The sequence below is a fragment of the Humulus lupulus genome, chromosome 8 (assembly GCF_963169125.1).
Source record: "Humulus lupulus chromosome 8, drHumLupu1.1, whole genome shotgun sequence".
Lineage (NCBI taxonomy): Eukaryota > Viridiplantae > Streptophyta > Magnoliopsida > Rosales > Cannabaceae > Humulus > Humulus lupulus.
The window spans coordinates 112,565,953-112,586,352 of record NC_084800.1 but is presented as its reverse complement, the minus strand read 5'-3'; the positions used below and the strand labels follow the sequence as shown (position 1 = coordinate 112,586,352).

The 20,400-nt window shown below is 35.1% G+C and overlaps 1 protein-coding gene across 1 annotated transcript; it reads left to right on the top strand.

The window, feature by feature from the left end:
• Positions 1 to 17,463: 17,463 nt before the first annotated feature.
• LOC133795950 (uncharacterized) lies at positions 17,464 to 18,813 on the top strand. Its single transcript, XM_062233436.1, has one exon. The coding sequence runs from the start codon at positions 17,464 to 17,466 to the stop codon at positions 18,811 to 18,813; it is 1,350 nt and encodes a 449-aa protein (XP_062089420.1).
• The last annotated feature ends 1,587 nt before the right edge of the window (positions 18,814 to 20,400 follow it).

Here is a 20,400-nt window from a genome sequence, read left to right as displayed (position 1 = left end):
CGTCCGCGTTAGAGTTCTGCTCCCGCGGTACCAGCTTAATAGGATACTCCTCGAATTGTGCTAGCAGATCCTTGGTCTTATTCAAGTACTCCATCATGTGTAGGCCCCTTTCTTGATATTCCCCTAAGACTTGGTAGAACACCAACTGGGAATCACTATTCACTTCAACTGACCGGGCACGAACATCTCTAGCCAAGCGTAAGCCTGCTAGGAGGGCTTCATACTCTGCCTCATTATTAAAAGCATTAAATCTGAATCTTAATGTGTAATGAATTCGGTGCTTCTCCGGCGTGACTAATATAATTCCAGCTCCCGAATGATGTTCGATTGACGACCCATCAACAAAAAGTTACCAAGCAGGAAGATCTTCTCTCTGCCCAGTTACACGCTCTTGCTGGTCAGGAATATCAGCAATCCCAGTACATTTAGCAATAAAATCCTCCAAAGCCTGTCCCTTAATAGCAGATCGTGGTTGGTATTTGATTTCGAATTGGCCCAATTCAACCGCCCATTTAAGTAGACAACCAGATGACTCCGGTTTCTGCAAGACTTGACGTAGGGGCTGGTCGGTAAGAACTTTAATGGGATGTGCCTGGAAGTACGGTCGCAATTTGCGGGATGCAAGTACCAAGCAATAGGCTAACTTCTCAATCATGGGATACCTGGACTCTGCTCCTATCAGTTGCTTGCTAACGTAGTACACCAGACGCTGCACTCTATCTTCTTCTCGCACTAGAGCAGCACTAACAACATGCTCTGTGACTGCTAGGTAAATAAAGAGGTCTTCCCCATCAACTGGCTTCGAAAGAACAGGAGGTTGAGCCAAGTGCTCCTTTATGGCTTGAAAAGCTTGCTCACATTCTTCCGTCCATTCAAACTTCTTGCTTCCTCTAAGCAAGTTAAAAAACGGGTCCGTCGATTTAGAGATGAACCTACTTAGAGCAGCAATCCGCCCAGTCAAGCTTTGCACATCCTTAATTCTGGCCGGAGACTTCATTTCTGCGAGTGCTTTTATCTTTTATGGATTTGCTTCTATTCCTCGCGAGTTCACAATAAACCCAAGAAATTTTCCAAAACTTACTCCAAATGAGCATTTGAGGGGATTCAACTTCATGCTGTACTTTCTCAGTACTGCAAAGCATTCCTCCAAATCTCGTACATGTCCTTCAGCTTCCTTCGACTTCACCAGCATGTCGTCTACGTACACCTCCATATTCTTGCCAATTAAGTCACGGAACATGCCATTCACTAAACGCTGGTATGTGGCTCCCGCGTTCTTCAAGCCGAATGGCATAACCTTATAATAGTACAACCCTATGTTTGTTCGAAAATTGGTATGCTCCTCATCGAGAGGGTGCATACTAATCTGATTATACCCTGAGTAAGCGTCCATGAAGAACAAGGTTTCATGGCCAGAGGTCGCGCCCAGCAACTGGTCTATTCTTGGCAAAGGAAAATAGTCCTTTGGACATGCTTTGTTTAGGTCGGTAAAGTCCACACAAGTCCTCCACTTTCCATTGGACTTGGGCACCAACACTGGGTTTGAAACCCAAGCAGGGTAATATGCCTCCCTTATAAACATGTTTTCCTTTAGCCGTTCCACATCCTCCTTAAGAGCCTTTGCTCGATCTTTGTCAAGCAACCTTCTCTTCTGCTGCACTGTTGGATAGCTTTCATCCACGTTGAGCACGTGGCTGATCACTATTGGTGAGATACCCACCATATCCTTGTGAGACCAGGCGAAGACATCTTGATTCCTCCGCAAAAATTCTACCAGCTGTGCTTTTACTTCTACTTTCATATTTTTTCCAACCTTGACCCCTCTGGTCGGGTCATTCTCATCTATTAGAACCTCCTCTAACTCCTCGGTAGGTCCCACATCACTTTCATAATCCCCAAAGCGAGGATCAAAGTCCATTCCCTCGCTTTGGGCAACGCCCTATTTGGTGACATTATCACCGGATGGGGCTTGTTGTTCACTTAAACCAAGAGTGCTTTCTTGGCCAAGCTCCTCAAACATTCCTCCTCGATCGGCCATGACTGTAATGCTTTGGTTGACATCCATCTCATCTACCTTCTCTCTATCGGCACATACAATCATGTTGTTTTCTTTGGCCCCCTTTCGTGCTTTAGCCACCAAGGCATTGTAACATTCTCTAGCCTCTCTCTGGTCTCCTCGGACGCAACCTATGCCTGTACTGATCGGGAACTTCATAGAAAGGTGCCATATAGAGACTGTCGCATGCAAGGTTGTGAGTAGTAGTCGACCAATAACCACATTATAGGCGGACGGGCAGTCGACTATCAAAAACTCTGTCATAACTGTCTCATGCTTGGGAGCATCCCCTGTTGTGACTGGTAACTTGATCGTTCCAGCTGGTGACAACCCTTCTCCAGTAAATCCATAGATGACTTGAGAGCATGGCTTCAAGTCATTGATAGAGAGTTTCATTCTTTCAAAGGATGATTTGTAGATAATGTTCACAAAACTCCCTGTGTCGACCAGGCATCTCTTCACCTTCATATTTTCTATTTGGACTGTCACGATGAGAGGGTCATTATGAGGATATCTCACGTGTCGTGCATCATCTTTAGTGAAAGTGAGGGACTCACTTTCGTACCGTGGGTTCTTCGGAGGCTGCTCCTCTACAGTCATGACCTCGGATGTTGATGCTGCATCTAACTCATGTCGGAGTGTTCGAGCGTACCTCTCCCTTGCCTTGTTGCTATCCCCAGCTAGATGTGGACCTCTACATATGGTGTCCAGAGTGAAGTCCATAGGCTTGGGTTGCAAAGGTGGGGATCGTTGCCGCTTAAACCTAGGATTATTGTTACTTCCCTCTCCTTGGGTCTTTTCTGCTCGATATTTTTTCAATTTCCCCGACCGGAGGAGAAACTCTATCTCGTCTTTGAGATGATTGCATTCATTCGTGTCGTGACCATAGTCTCCATGGAAACGACAGAAATTATTCAAATCTCTCTTACTCATCTCCTTCTTGATGGCTGGGGGTTTCCGCTAGGGGACCTCCTGATGACTTGCGAGATATATCTCCGCTTAGCTGGCCGAAAGAGTGGTGTAATTGGTGAGCCGAGGTTCATACTTAGTTGGCTTGTCGTTTGGTCCCGACTTAGCCTTCTTTTCATTGTGGCAGTCAGACCCGTTATTCCCACGTTTCTTACCACCACTTTGATCATTTCCACCATTCTTGGGAGGATCAGTCGATCTGCTCAAATTGTTCAGGCCTTTCTCTCCCTTCTCAATCGCGTCATCCAATTTCATATATCTATCCGCCCGGTCAAGAAATTGTTGTAACGGTGAAATTGGGTTGCGATGAATACTGTCCCATAAAGGACTCCGATAGATTATGCCAGAAGAAATGGCCACCATCTTCCCCTCATCTCCAACCGTGGTTGCTTGGTTGGCTTCTCTCATGAACCTTTGTATGTAGTTTTTGAGAGATTCATCTTTCCCTTGTTTAATATCTGCCAAGTGATTGGCATAAACTGGAGGGGTCCGAGCAGCGCTGAACTGCCTACAAAACTTTTTCCTGAAACTCTCCCAAGAAGTGATGGAGTTTGGCTTAAATTTCCAATACCACTCTTGGGCAGTGTCGGACAATGTAGTGGGGAAAACTCTGCACCGATAGTCATCACTCACTCTGAGCAGCTCCATTTGGTCTTTGAATTTCCCCACATGCCTTATCGGATCTGCCTTTTCTATATAAACTGCCAGTACCGGTGCTTTGTACTTCGCTGGTGGCTGGGCTGCTCTAATTCGAGCACAGAACGGGCTACCACTCCTGTGGTCTATTGGATCGATTGCAGAAGGTCGTTTCGACCGACCCTGAACTGCTACTGTCAGAGCATCAAGCTGGGCTTGGATGCCTGGGGCCACAGCTTGGGACTCATTCTCGGGACCGCCTGGTTGGGCGCTCCTATCCGGTACACCATCATCAAGTATTTCTACTTGACTGGTAGGTTGGTTCGGATCTCGCCCTTCGACCGGGACGGTCCTTCTCCTGTCAACATTAACGTCTCTTAGATCCTTCTGAGAGGTATGCCTCCCTAACTGATCGAACACCGTACTCTGAGTTTTTTTGGAAGGCTTGTCGTGCGGGACATGCTCCTTGCCATTGCGCTGCTGGTTGGGATGCAGTGGTGGCCTTTCTGTCTACGCTGGGCGGTCTTTTCCTCCTCGCTGGTTGTTGTCATTCTTCTCCTTTGACTGATTAATGTGATGACTATCAGCTTCATCACGACCATGCCCGTCTTTGAAGTGTGAAGTTTCTTTACCTCGAGGAGCCCTATTTTGCTCCTGCTCAGGTGGAGTTTTCTTACTGCCTGACTTGTGACTTCCGGATCTGGAAGTCTCTGATCAGTGGCTCCTTGAGGAGGTTCTGGAGTTCCCCCTTTGGGTTGAGGCAGTGCCAGATCGGACCCCATCTTCTTCCCGACCGGGTGGGTTACTACCACTCCTATTTGGTCCTCGAGAAGTGGGTCTGTCAGTTTTTTTGCGACCAGCTTCTGTGGTCCTTGCTCCTGGGGTGGCTGCTCCTCGTGCTACAGATTGGGCATTGGCATGGGTAGCTGCCTCCAGAGCGAGTGCAGCCTCGCGATGTCGCTTATCGGCCTCCTCCTACTGTCGCCTGATTTCTTCGCTCCTAGCGTCCATCTCCCGTCTTTGCTGCTCAAATGCAGCCTTCTGCCTAGCCATTTCTTCAGTGAACGACTCCTGTCTGGCATTGAATTGTGTCATTTCCTCCTGGAAAGCCGCCATGGCTTCCTGGAGTTGTTCAACCTCTGGAGTCACGTCCTCGAGCAAGACTCTAGGCTCAGTCTCATGGTCTTGAGGACCAGGACCTTCTGATCTAGCAGGCTCTTTAGAGGAACCTGGCTTCTTGGAGGCCGCATTGGTGTTCTTAGGCGCCATAATGCTACGGTGATTGTTTGTCTTTCTCTTCAGGCTCTCAATGAAAGCACCAAAATGTTGAACGCATTTTTGGCCAACGACATGTAGACATCAAAACGACAAAAATCCTTCAAGAGAAATATACGACACAGACAATTTTTATAGTGGTTCAGCTCCAATGTGTTGGTAATAGCCTAGTCCACTTAGAGTTATGATTATAGATCTACACTCAAGATCAGATGAACCTGAGTCAACTGAGTTTCTTTAGTGCAGATGAAATGAATACAATATTTCTTTCCAGATACAAATATTCTCTTAGAAAATTCGAATCGAATCCTCTTTACGATGCCATGGGCCTTGTATTTATAGGCTTAGGATCGTACAACTGATGTCCCCCATAATCAGGATATTTTGTTATTCTACTATATTCAATTAATAATAATATTCAAAATACAACAATACACTATTTTTGTGGGATAATCTGAGAGATTCTCGCACAGGTATGACCGATTCTTGTTAAAACCGTTGCTGGGATCCTTTGTGTAGCACTGTTCTGTCTAGTCGATCCACATCACACTCAGGAGGAGAGCTGAAGGGTCAAAATTCCTCACTGGTCAGCCAAACCTTCACTGGTCGGCCAAGACAAGTGACTATTCGAACAAAGACACAACTGGTCAGACAAGCACCTGACTGGGCGGACAAGCACATGTTTGGTCGGCTAAGGACATGACTGGGCGGACAAGGGTATTGACTGGGCAGACAAACACATGACTGGTCGGTCATGACACTTGATTGGTCAGTCAAAAATCTTCACTTGTCTACCGGGTCACTCCTAAGCCAGATTACCCAGTCATTCCTTCCATTTGTCACTTCTATTGTCACGTCATCGTTTTCAAATATGGAGGATAACACATCATAAAACTCTCTAGCTAAAATAAATTCTAACTTGAGAGTCATGGACAAACTCTAGTGGAAAAAATTTGTCTACATGTTAAAAAAATCCAATAAGCCAGTCGGACTAGCCATCCATGCCAAATAAGCTTGCTAGATAGGCCCAACCCAACATAAGCAAGCTCACATATACTGAATGAACCGCCCAAATGGTCAATCGATACCCGGACCTGAATCCAATACACTCAATCAGACAAAGACCTTGAAACGGGCAAGATACACGCAACCCTTCTCATGAAATTCGGAAGGTAACCACCTGGAGCGAGTCAGAAAAATCAGGAAGGTGAAAGAGCAACGGTAGGGAAAACGACTATAAGTAAGACCCTAAGGGGATAGTAGCGAATCATCTGAGAACCAACACTCTCAATATTCTCTCTGACTAGAAATATTCTCTCAAACTGATCCAGTCAAGCAATTCGACCAATCAGCCTAATCGGACCAGATCTGACCGGACTGTCAAGCTCCGTCGCCAGCATCGCCGTCACCATGACCATTACTCTACTCATCTATTCTCTATTACTTACGTTATTTTTTTACTTCTGTCGATTACCTTTTATTACAATCCAACTAACTTGAGCATCGAAGTCCCTTTAGACGACACCCCATCAGTTCTCCCAATTGAACTCTAGTCTCGTTCTTTTGTCATTGACAGGTTGTTGGTGCCCAAATAATCAAATGTTGGAAAACGCTTCCATGTTGTGGATTACAATAGGAGATTTTTTTTCTTCATATCTATGTTTTTTTTTTAAGTTGATTTACAAAAAGATTGACATTTAACATTTTCACCTTTTTTATGGCTTTTTCGTTTTGGAAGTTCATAATTATGGGATTTTCTTTCCCATAAATTTGAATAAATATATAATTATGTCATAGTTCTAATAATAGTTATGTTTTCTTTCATTTTGAGGGTAATTTTGTTTTTTTGTTTTTTTTTTCATTTTTTTCCTTCATTTTTTTTCCTCTCTTCTTTCAACCATTTTTTCCCTCTTTTTTTTCTTCTCTTCTTTCAGCAATAATTATTTTACTACTTTATTATTTGTTATCATTTATTATTTAAAACTTTTTTAGTGTTTTTTCTACTATATGTAGAAATATTCAAATAAATTTTTTTAGCCTTTTCTTTTTAAAGTATCCCTGATACGAACATCCAAATTTGGAAAGGAAAAAAATTATTTATTATCATTTATTATTTTAATTTTTTAGTATTTTTTCTACTATATGTTGAAAAATTCACATCAATTTTTTCATCTTTTTCTTTTTAAAGTAACCCTAATAGAAATATCCAAATTTGGAAAGAAAAAATATATATGAAAACATGAATGGGTAACTAGTTACCCTGATGAAAACGTTCAAATCTGGAAAAAAAAATCTGATATGAAATTGTAAATGGGTAATCGGTTACCCTAGTGGTAACATCCAAATCTAGAAGAAAAAAAATAGATATGAAAACTTGAATGGGTAATCAGTAACCCTTCTAGAAACATCCAAAATTAGAAAGAAAAAAATAGATATGAAAACATGAATGGGTAAGCAGTTACTTTGATGAGAACATTCAAATCTGGAAAAAAAAATCTGATATAAAAGCGTAAATGGGTAACTGGTTATTCTAGTAGAAACATCTCCCCCTAGTGGAAACATCCAAATCTAGAAGAAGACAAAATAGATATGAAAACTTGAATTGGTAACCAGTAACCTTGATAGGAACATCCAAAGTTGGAAAAAATAATAGATATGGAAACAGAATGGGTAACCAGTTACCTTGATGAGAATATTCAATTCTGAAAAAAAAAAAAAAACTGATATGAAAACATAAATAGGTAATTAGTTACCGTGACGGGATCATCAAAATCTTAAAAGAATATATATATATATATATATATGAAAATGTGCAAGTTTTCAGTTACTTAACCTAGATAAAGAAAAAAAAAATAGTCATGGTCTTTAAAAAACGTAGAAGAAAAAGAAAAAGCTGGAAATAAATTGATTTGATTTTTTTAATATAGTAAAAAAAAATAAGTATAATAATAAAAAAACGATAATAAATAACAAACTAGTTTGAGTTGAAGGCAAGACAACTAAATATGAGACTCTCCACAAAAGTTCAACGAAAGAGCGAGGAAAAAGAAAACGTCACAGAGAAGAGAAGTTGAAGAGATGAAAACTGAAAATATATTTGTGATTTTGAATTGCAACATTAAATTATGAAAAATAAAGATTAAAAAATATAAAAATAATAAATAAATTAAGTTTCCTTTTTAAAATACTAAACTCACTATATAAAAATATTCAAATAAAAAATATTGAAATGACTAAAATAACTTCTAATTTAAATAAACTTAATTAAGAGTATACAAAAATATAGGAAACTAAATCCATAAATTTGAAATTCATAAAATTTTAAAAAACCATAAAATAATTTTTTTGAAAAAAGAGCGATATTTTTGTAAACTTGTTAAAAAAATCATAAAATATGTAATTTCATCTACAAATAGTCAATCTTAACCCCCAAACAATAATGAAAAAATTACACACAATACTGTAAATTCTAAATTTTTTTTAAAAGTATAGAATCTTAAAAAAATTACAAAAATATTATTAACAGTTTGTAACAGTTCTGTTATTGTTTGTAATAATTTTTCATTTAGTTTGTAAATGCTGTTTACAAAATTGTAACACATAGTTACGAATTTGTAAATTTTTGTTACAAAAAACTGTATTGTTAGTAAACTTTGTTAAAAAAAAAAACATGCTCTGTATTTACGATTCACACTCTGTATTTTTGTAACTTTTTAAGATTATGTATTTTTAATTATGTTTTAAAATTTTAGGAATTTTTGTAAAGTTCCCAAAAAATAAGTCATCAATAATAAGACAAATTGTGAAACAAAAAAGAGAAATTAGTGGCAAAAGTTCATCATCATATAAATTAGTTGCACTTAAATCCTTAAAAAAAATTACAACAAAAGTCCCTTCCGTTATGATTTTGGCGCAACAATTAGTTTTTTGTCATTAACTATAGAAAGATTTATTCAAAAGTTCCTAATCATATGAATTAGTTATACTTAATAAATATCATAAATTGAACTTATTATTAACTTGTATGTTTAAGTTATATATAGTTTGTAATATTAATTAAGTTTTTGTTAATTCAAAATTTAATTTTTTTATTAATTTAAACTAGATTATAAAATGATTTTATTAGGACTATCTGGTGCTCTAAAAAGTGATTAGGGATTTAAGTTCAAGTAAATAATATAATTAGGGACTTCTGCCATAAAATTTTTTATATTTAATGGCAAGGAACTAACTGGTGCACCAATAACAGAAGGAACTTTTGCTGTAAATAAAAAAGTTAGAGATTTTTATGTAGAACTAATTCATCTGATTAGAAACTTTGCCATAATTTCTCAACAAAAAAATAAAGGGAAATAAAAACAAATGGCGGGAACAACTAATTTCACATGTATTTGCCTTTTTCGCCTTAAGAATAAACAAAATATGGATAATCTTGGCAATATGCTAATAAATATTCATATTTTCCTTCATTTCACTTTTACCTTCTCTTTTATTCCAATTTTACTAAACAACTTTAAAGTAGACACCCAATTCATATTCTCCAACCATTTTATCATACCTCATACACAGTCTATTCTTAGCTCTTTACATCTTTCTGAGTTCTTACTAACAAAACCTAAATGCTGAGTGGGTGACCAAATACTAGTTTTGCACCTCTTCATTCCACATGATGCGTAATAACTAAAAAGTTTCGGGTGGTATGTGAAAAAAGAAAATGGAAGCTGTTTTTTAAAGTGAAAAAAAATGTATAACTATATAAAAATACATTATCCCTTTCCAAGTTTATTTTGCTAAGGAATTGGATGGTGATTATGACTTTAGGAATGATTTGAGAAACACTCTATGGTAATTTGCTTTGCCTGGGCACTGAACCACTCTTAATAGGGGAGGTTTGTACATTGTTTATCTTATAAATATATATTATTGATCTCCCAATATATATACCTTTTATTAAGAAATGAGTACTTCAATCTTCAAGTATGTAACTTAATATTTATTGATACACCCCAAGAACCATATTATATATAAATATAAATATATATATATATATATATACACTCTTATCAAATTTAGACGAGAAAAAAAATCAATTTTAAAGGATTTTAATTTTTTCATATTTGGATTGAATTAATAAATTTAAAAAAAATTGAAAAATTAAAACTTTAAATGTAGTCTAATTTTATGAAATTTAGAACAATTATATAAATATATATAAAAAGAAAATATTAAAAAAATCTCAAATTCAAATTTGTGGAAACATTTTTCTCTATTTTTTCCCTATATTCTTTCATAAAAAATTTCTGAACTAAAATTCAATGTCCAAACAAGACTAGTTTTCTTCACCCTTTTCTTTTTGTGCTCGAATATATTACAAGGAAGATTAGTTCAAACCTGAGCAATAGACTCCTTAAGCTAGAATTTCAAATTACACATTTAATATAACCCTTTCTAATTTTCTAAGTTCCGTAAATGAATCATTAAGTAGAACGTATAAATGACCACGTGCGTTGTTTCTTTCAAGCCATTTACACCCTAAAAGGATCACCTTAGACTAGAGAGTTGTATCTAAAATATTTTAGGTTAGAGGTACTAGTTTTGTTACTTATTGGACAAACAATATTACATCTCAAAATTCACAGTTTTCTACTTTATGCATGCCTCGTTATTTTCATCTCAAAAGTTTCTTAACTAAATAACAATGTCAATGCCTAAGGAGCATAAATTGATTAAGTAGGCTTTAATTAAGTTGAATTCAAGCTATTGACTAAGCCTCTCTAGTACCAAGATATTAACTAACAATATTTAGTGAGTGATAATAGTGTTAGTGGAAGAATAAGAGGGTGTTTGACACCTTAACTAAAAAACTGTTTTTTGTTTTTAAAAGCTAAAAACTGTTTTTTGAAAACAAGTTGGGGGTGTTTGGCGTTGTTTTCAGAAAATAATTTTTAAAAACAAAGTTACAAAAAACAGAAAATTTTGAGAACAACAAAAAGTTGTTTTCTGTTGTTCTCAAAAAAAATTTGTCTATATTTTTTTTTCTCACATCATTTATTTATTTAATATTATCTAATATCATTTATTGTCACATAATTTTCTCTCTCATTAGTTTCTCTCTCTTCAGTTTCTCTCACATCACTTAATATATCATCATTTTCTCTCTCTCGTCATTTCATCTCTCATCACTTTCTCTCTACTCACTTCTCTCTCTTCACTTTCTTTCTCATCACATTCTCTCTCTTTTTTTCTTGGATCAATTTCTCTCTTCTCAATTTATATTTCTTCAAATTTTATCTCATTTCTTTCTCACTTCTGATTTTTCATCATTTTTTTTTCAAATTATTTTATCTCATTATTTATTACAAACTTTTTAAATATTTTTCTCTTTGTAAATATATTTGTTAATATTTTATTTAAGATTTAAAAAAAATAAAACTAAAAAATTATTTTTAGAAAACATTAACCAAACACCTCTTGTTTTTTGAAAACTACAAAAACAATTTTCTGTTTTCATTTCTGAGAACATAACTTTGAAAACAAATAACAGAAAACAATGCCAAACAAGCCCTAAGTTTCCTTGAGAAAAAGGCAAAGCAGAGACATTGTAATACTTTATTATTTGATGAGAGAGAGAGAGAGTACGTACTACCCTTATTTACAATTATCTTGCATATGAGATGAGAGTATGGCTTTCGATCGCTACAGCCCTACGGTATCCCCTTCCCCATAAAGTTTTGCTTTGAGATGAAAATTAAGATATATAACTGTATCTGCATTTTTCTTTTTCTATTCATACTCACAAGCAACTCAGCACGATTTGCAGTGAACATCCCTTTATTTATATATATATATATATTTATATATATTTATTTGTTACGTGACCCTCGTTATTGGAGGAGTTCAACCTCGTCACTTCTCTCTCTCTCACGTTTCATTTATTTAACTTTTTCAGACAAAATAATAACGAGAAAAGCCTTACTTTCTTCTAACATAGCACAAGCTAGATTAATCTTTCAATTATCATGTCAACCGAACATTGTTGTTGAGCTATGTTACACAATTAACTCTCATTGACTAACTATAAAATTTGTTAATTAAAAAATACACAAAATAATTGGAATTCAAATACAATTATACTCTTCAGAAATAATAATATATATAGAGTATGACCATGATCAAGCCAACCAATAATAATAGAAGATGCCAAAGGACATCTAAATTGTTATATTAGGCACCACAACTAATAACAAGTATATGGAGACTACCAAAAGGATTTAATATTAGGATAAATAGTATTTTTGCTCCCGAACTATGACCACTATATGATCGTGGCCCCCGAATAATTCGCGATGTTAAAAATTCTTCCCGAACTATACACGTTATTGAAATACGAAACTTCGGTTAGATTTTGTCCTAGGTGGCTAACAACTTGATGATGTGGCATTTTGTCTGTTGATGTGGCAGTCTCATGTGTAGAATAATTAGCGATTTTTCCCTTCGAACTTTGACCACTACCAAATTGCACCATTTTTTATTCAAACTAATTTAATTTTTTTTAAATCTATTTTTTTTCTTAAAAATAATAATTAAATCCTTAAAAATTTTAAAAAATCAATTAAAAAGATTAAGAAAATAAACAATACGAAAAGTTTCAAATTAATTAAATAAATATTCAAATATTCAAAAATTGAAAATCTAATTGTTTACTGAGTTTTTCGGAAACTAGAAATATAATAAAAAAGAGAGCTAGAAAGATTGGATCGAAGATAAACAAGCACAATTTTTACGTGGTTTGGGCGTTAATGAGCCTTAGTCCACGAGTCTATTGTATTAGATTTTTAGTAAGCTTTTGACAATGAATTTTTCTGTAAGTTTGAGTAGAGCAATTGCTTACAAGAGAAAATCTCGGATCCCCGCTATAGTGCACAACAGGTCCTATTTATAGGCAGTTAGATGCGATGCGCTTTAGGCCAGACTAATCCGGGCCCAATAGGGATGTAATCATGGTTTGTTCGCTAATGGAGGCTTAATACAAAGGATATTGCTAAATAATACATATTAATCAAGGCCCATTGGGCCGATTTGGGCATGGCCAAGCCTTATAGCTATCAATCGTACATAGCCTCAGACTGGTCTGCGTGGGCTTCTAAGGGGATCCTGGAGACAGGATCTGTGAGAGTAGTGGCAGTACTTCCTAGTAGCAGCGTACATTCCGTATGTAACCTCTTCTATAGGTTAGTTGAGGAGATCAACTTCCGTGTTTCTTTGGGATATGTAAGGGCAGGGAAGATTAATCTTGCCCTATCCGGACGTCTGGTCCGAGTACCTTTACTAATATCCCAGTTCATTTGCCAGAGTCCTGGTTCGCTCACCAGGACAGGTTCATCCGTGACACGGTCTATACACAGACTAGCGAGTCGACCACTTCTATTGGCATCTAGGAGGATACGGACAGATTGGGACCGGGAAGATGAGTTGGGCCTGCATCTTGGTCCTGGTTCCCTTGTCATGGTCGCGCCTATCAGACGTTGTTGGGCTTACTGATGATTGGGCCTTCAGAACTTTCTACTTCTTCATCGGGCTCAGGATGGGCCCGGATCTCTTAAAGGAAGCCCGTGGGCCCATTGCGTTGCGTCACGTGTCCAGGGGAAAAACAAGGATAACACTAATTAATAACAAATATTTTTTTTACTTTTTCTTTTCTTTTACAATATAAAATAAATATATCTTAAAATAAAAATTAAAAATAAATCCTAAACAAAGTTTTTCCCCTTTGTCTTCCCCCTTTGAAATTAATTTGTTTTTATTTGTTTAAATCCTTCATCATTCGTCCTTATCTTTAATTAAAAGTTTTTTCTTTATTTTAAATTTTCATTCTAAAGTAGATTTCTTTTATATTGTAAAAGTAAAGAAAAAAAAGTAAAAAGAGTTATTTGTTACTAATTAGATTTTCAATTTTGTAAGGACTTAATTAATATTTTTAAGATAAAAATTTAAATTAGTTTTAATAAAAAAAGACACAATTTGGAAGTGGTCTAAGTTCGGGGGGTAAAATTGCTACTTATTCTACACATGGCACTGCCACATCAACAGACAAAATGTGACATCATCATTCTGGTAGCCACTTAGGACGAAATCTAACAGAAATCTCATATTTCAGTAACGTGTATAGTTCAAGGGTAATTTTTAACATCGTGAATCATTCGGGAGGCACGATCATATAGTGATCATAGTTTGGGGGTTAAAATTTTTATTTATTCTTAATATTATACCCACATTTATATATATATATATATTAGATACAAGCAACGCAACATGCAATGCACATTTGCTTAGTTTTATTTATAGAATTTATTAATTATTTTTATTAAATTTTTATGATTGTCATATAAATTTCAAATAAATAAACAATATTATATATAAAAGAAAGAATCACATAAACATATTAAAAGAAAAAAATTAAACCAAAACATTGTTGTGGTTTTATAAAATATACATATAAATATAATATGATAACCTTTTAGATCACAAACTACCATATTTAAGGTGCAAAACATTCATGATATTATTCAAATTACACCTCAATGATTGAAGAATAAGCTTGTTTATTCTTGATAGAAGATAAATATTATTCTAATTTCTTATTTAGTTACACAATCATACTATTTATATACATACGACACCTATATATAATATATTTATAATATTTATTGTTATTCAATTGAATATATATTTATATAAGTTAAATCAAATAAAAAAATACCATTTTTTCTTTCTAAACATAAATAATAATTTTTTTAAGAAAAATTAAGATTATGTGTTATACATTATTATTATAAAGATATTTTATAATATTTAAATAATTAGTCTTGTATTAAATATTATTATAATAATAATATTTGAATTCACATTAATTAAAAAATTAGGACTATATAATATTATCATAATAATATTTTATAACATTTGAATTTATATTAATATAATTATTAAATATTTAGTCTTGTATTATATATTATTATAATAATGACTATTTTATAACATTTTAATTTAAATTTATATAAATATAATTATCAAATATGTATTATTATATTAAATATTATTATAATAATTATATTTTATAGTATTTGAATTTATATTATTATAATTAATAAATATCTATTTTTAATAAATTTTAAAGATATATTTTGTTAAAGTTAAAAAAACGTTAAAACCAAGAATTTTCGTTATCTACACACTTTATATATAGGAAATTTTTTGGATAATGATTGTTTTTAATCACTACCGATAAGTATTTTTAGTATTTTCGGTATATGGATAAATTATAACTCTATTTTTTTTAATATGACGGTGTATAATGTATTTATAGGAGACCTCTCACAAATTTTCAGAATTTTTTTGATAATTTAGGATGCCGAAATCAAGATTTAAATAGCCTATTGTACGCATGTATAAATATTGAAGCAAGCATGTGTGCAACAAGCTGTTTGAATCTTGATTTCGACATCCTAAATTATTCAGAATTTATTGAAAAATTTGTACAATGTACCTTGTAACTACATTATACACCGTCTTGTAAAAAAAGTTAAAGTTGCAGCTTATTTATGTATCAAAAGTAATAAAAATGCCTATAGATAGTGATTAAAAATAATAACTACTATAGTGGTACCATATATAAATGGTACATTATAATATTGGTTGTTTTTAATTACTACTTATAGATAATTTTAGTATTTTCGATACATGAATAAGTTGCAACTCTAATTTTTTTATATGACGAAGTTTAATATAGTTATACGGTGACCTCCAAAAAATTTCAAGAAATTCTGAATAATTAGACGCTGAAATTAGGATTCAAACAACTTGTTGCATGCGTATTTGTCTCGATATTTATACGCGCATGCAACAAGCTCTTTGAATCCTAATTTCGACATCCAAAATTATTCAGAATTTCCTGAAAATTTGTGGGAGGTCCCCTATAACTACATCATACACCATTAAAAAATAGAATTGCAACTTATCCATATATCGAAAAGGGATATTAGCAGTGAAACTCCCAATGTAATTTATTTTGTTACACTTAACTCCTTATGTAGTTATTTTGGATGCCAAACTACTCGCCCTTAAGGATTTAGTGCAGCCGTTGGTCCCTCCTCGTTAACCCAGACTAGGGTCCCACGTGGTAGCACCTTATTGGAGCAAAAATCCTTTTTTTAATATTTAAAATTTAAATTTAAATCTAAACATTTGTAACTATTTTTTCTTTTTAAAATAATGTAATTAAATTTTAGATATATTAAATCTTTTATTTTTAAAACTTAATATAATTTTTTAAATAATTTAAACATAAAGAATACAAACAAATCATATTTTAAGGAAACTCAATCGATATTTACCAAAAAAAAAAACTCCTTCGACAAAGACAAATATCCATTGTTTATGAACCCAGACAAAATCGAGCCACACTCAAATGAAATCGAGGCAATAGGATGACTTTGTTACCATGGCAGAACTGCGAAAACATGGCGATCCTTCCCCAATCTACGGTTAGGCTCTATTCTTCATCTTTATTTTCTTGTTTGACATGATAATGGTAAAATTGGTTGTTTGTATTTTTGGGGGGTCATGGGTATTTTTTTGGGTTCCATATCACAATATTTTCTGGATTCTTGGGGTATATTTTTTTATTATTTATTTAGTTGGTGGAATATTGATTGTGTTGGTAAAAGACAATTATCTTTTATTGTTTATTTTAGTTTGCTAATCTTGTGTGCATAGGACAAGGTGGGGCCCATGTAGATGCATTAGAGAATCTTTGATTGAATTTGATGTTCACTTTAAATGTGTGTGTCTGTCTTGATGTATTGGGTGTATGTGAGCTATATTGATTGTCTTAAAGATACTCAACGGTGTTGACCAGGGCATTATTTTAAACTAAACTATACTTTGTTTAATAGATGTGACTGTTGATGTGGTGGTGAACCTAGTAAAGGAAAGTGGATATAGAGGCAAATTGTGAAGTTCAACAAGAGGAGATTGATGTTGAACCAGAGTTGGAGCCCAACGGTACTGAATACACTGACAAAGAACAATCAACTTTTGAATTGGTAGGTGAGATTGATGCTCAATAGTTTGATGTGTTTGATGAGTGGTGGGATGGTGGACTAGTGACTCAAGAAAATGTCGAGAAAGATACATGTGTCGATGACATTCGTGGAACAAAGGACAACCACACAATTGAGAATGGCAGGGGTGAAACTAATGCAATAGCTGAGGAGTTTACATTTGAAGAGGAAGAATTTCTACAGGATGTGGAAGCTGAGAAAGAGATTGGTCTACAATCTGATCTAGGCAGATGGTGGGGCTCAGTAACAGACTTCTGTCACCAAGTTGTTGTTGATGGGAGCTCTGATGGTGTATCTTCTTGACAGGATATGTGTAGCTTATATAGTGACTCTGATGACCCTATACCGAAGACTAAAATAGAATTTAATCTAAAGGCTAGATTTGAGGGATTCAAGTTCTTACTCGGAATGGAGTTCACATCCGTCATCATCCTCAGAAATACAATAAAGGAATACTTTATACACGTTGATAGGGAATATGTCTTAAGAGTGAATGATGCCCATAGAGTGAGAGTGAAGTGTAGGGGTGAGGGTTGTGAATGGATGATGTTTGCATTGGTGCATGGTGGCAGAGATAGTTGCACTTTCAAGGTGAAGACACTTATTGATAAGCACACTTGCGGTTTAGTGTTCAATAATATACATGTCAACACAACTTGGCTTGCAAAGCACTTTCTTGACCATTTCAGATTAAATCCAAGCATGACATATGCTGCATATAAAGAGATCACTACGAAAATCAAGTTTGCTCAAGTGTCAAGTTGGTCTTTTGTTAGAGCAAAGACCAAGGCTAGAAAGATATTGCAAGGATCTATTGGGGAACAATCCATTCTTGATGAATACTATAAAATGTTGTTGTCCACTAATCGTGGCTCCACAACAAAGATTATAACTAGCGTGGTTGATGGCAAAAGAACATTTCAGAGAGTCTATATATGTCTTAAGGCTTGCAAAGATGGTTGGATAAGAGGGTGCAAACCTCTAATTGGGCTTGATGGGTGTTTTTTGAAAGGTTATTGTAAAGGAATGCTATTGGCTGTTGTAGGTATTGATGGGGACAACTCTATGTTTCCCATAGCGTTTGCTGTAGTTGAGAAAGAGAATACTGAGGTTTGGAAGTGGTTTATGGAGTTGTTGAAGTCTGATCTTCTAATTGAAGACACTAAGAAGATCACAATGATGAGTGATCGACAAAAAAGTTTGGAGATTGCATCTGGAGAATTATTCAATGGAAGTGAGGAGAGGTTCTGTGTTAGACACCTCCATTCAAACTTCAAGAAGGACTATCTAGGTCTTCTACTTAAGCAATTGTTGAGGGCAGCAGCTTGTAGTACCACATTGCCTCAGTTTGACAAAGCAATGAAAGAACTAAAAAATGTGAATGAAGGGGCTTACAATTCGTTGTCAGATAAAACACCATCAGAATGGACAAAGTCTCACATGTCAGAGTATCCAAAATGTGATATGTTACTTAATAATTTATGTGAAAGCTTCAACGCAGCCATCATTGATGCTAGAGACAAGCCAATTATTATGTTATTGGAGAAAATAAGGTTTTGGCTTATGTCTCACTTTTACAAAAAGAAGCAAGCAATGGAGAAATGGACTCAGCCAGTGGGCAAAAGCATCTTAAAAATCTTGGAGAAAAATAAGCAAGTTGCAAAGAATTTCTTGGTGACAAGAGCTAAGAATTATACATTTAAGGTGACGATTTCTAGTATTATCAATGGACTTAGAGATCAGAAAGTGTACATGTAGGAGGTACCAACTTTCTGGCATTCCATGTGGGCATGCATTTGGTTCATGGGAAAGAGTGTAATGGACTATATACATGTGTACTACAAAAAGGAAATTGTATTGTGTGCCTATGAGGGAAGTGTTCATCCCATGCCGTCCCCTGAAAACTGGTCAAACACAGGACTCAATCCTATTTATTCACCACTTGACACCAAGCTTCCAGGCAGACCAAAAAAGTCTAGGAGAAGAGAATCTGATGAACCACCAGCTAGGTCAACTAAAGTAAGAAGATATGGACAAGTGAAGACTTGCAAAAATTGTAAGCAAACAGGTCACTGTAACGACCCAAAATTACTAATGAGGCTTAAGGGTCTTGATTAGTGTGTTGAAAGGGAAAAACTGGATTATGTGTGACTTAAATGATTAAATGCATGATTATGTGATAAGCATGCTTATATAATTATTTGGATATATGTGATGCATGACTATGTGTACAAGTATGCATGTAGGCCCTGATTAGGTTATAATGGCATATTCGTAATTTTGGCCCGTTGAGGGCATAAATGTAAATATCTGTGATAAATTATTGAGACCACATTATCATGTGGATATATTTGTAGCTTGTGACTTGAGGCGATCCTAGTGAGCGATTTAGCGAAAAAGTCACGGCGGGGATTTATACCCAGCTCGGGGCGAGTCTGGGGGTATTTCTGGGAATTTAGGAAATATATTGGAGTCTATTGATATTGAGGAATATAATTGGTGATTAGTTAGGTATTGGGAAGTAAGCGGTAAATATTAGAGACACTCAAGGAATTAGCAGGAATTGAAAGTAATGACCAAAACGCCCTTAGAATGATTCAATGGTTTAATTATTATTGGGAGGGCAATATGGTCATTTGGTTTATAAGGGATAAGAGTTATTTCTGCCTTTTAAGGCTTAGTGGAATGTTTAGAGTATAGTGGAAGGTGAAAGAAAGAAAGGAAAGAGACAAAAGGAAAAAAATGAGGAAAGAAAGAAAAACAAAACACCTAGAGCTAACCCCTTTCTTTCACTCGGCAGGCCATTCCTCTTCATTTCTTGAGGATCTTCTGGAGCTATAACTCAGGGAGAGCTTGGGCTAAAGCTTGGAGTTAGAGACCTTGATTAAACTTGAGGAATAGCAGAGGTAACTCATCCAATTAAGGTAAGTTGTCAAGGTTTTCTTCAGTTTTGGTTTTAGTGTTGAACTGGATTTTTGAACTGGGTTTTGATGGGAATTCTAGGGAATTAAGGCTGAGGTTTTGAGGAGGGAAAGCTAAGGAATTGTGGAGGATATCCTAAGGTCGAATTTCTCTATTGAAGGTAATAAATTCTGAACTTGGTCACTTGAATTCTAAAGTTTATGTTGTTTCCTATTGAGTTTTTGAGCTTCAAGCTCAATCATGGTGGTTTCTTCATTTTGGGGTGCATGTGCTCAAGTTTCATATGGTTGGGTCATATGGGGTGAGTTATAGATGATGGTAGGCTTGCTTTGGTGTTTGGTTTAGGTTTGGAAGGATTTTAGAGGGTTTTGGCTTGAGGAAGTTCGAAGGGGAAAAACCAGGGTGTTGTTTGGCTGTGACTAG

Coding starts and splice junctions, on each gene's coding strand:
- LOC133795950 (XM_062233436.1), top strand. CDS start 17,464: ATGGAGTTCACATCCGTCATCATCCTCAGAAATACAATAAAGGAATAC.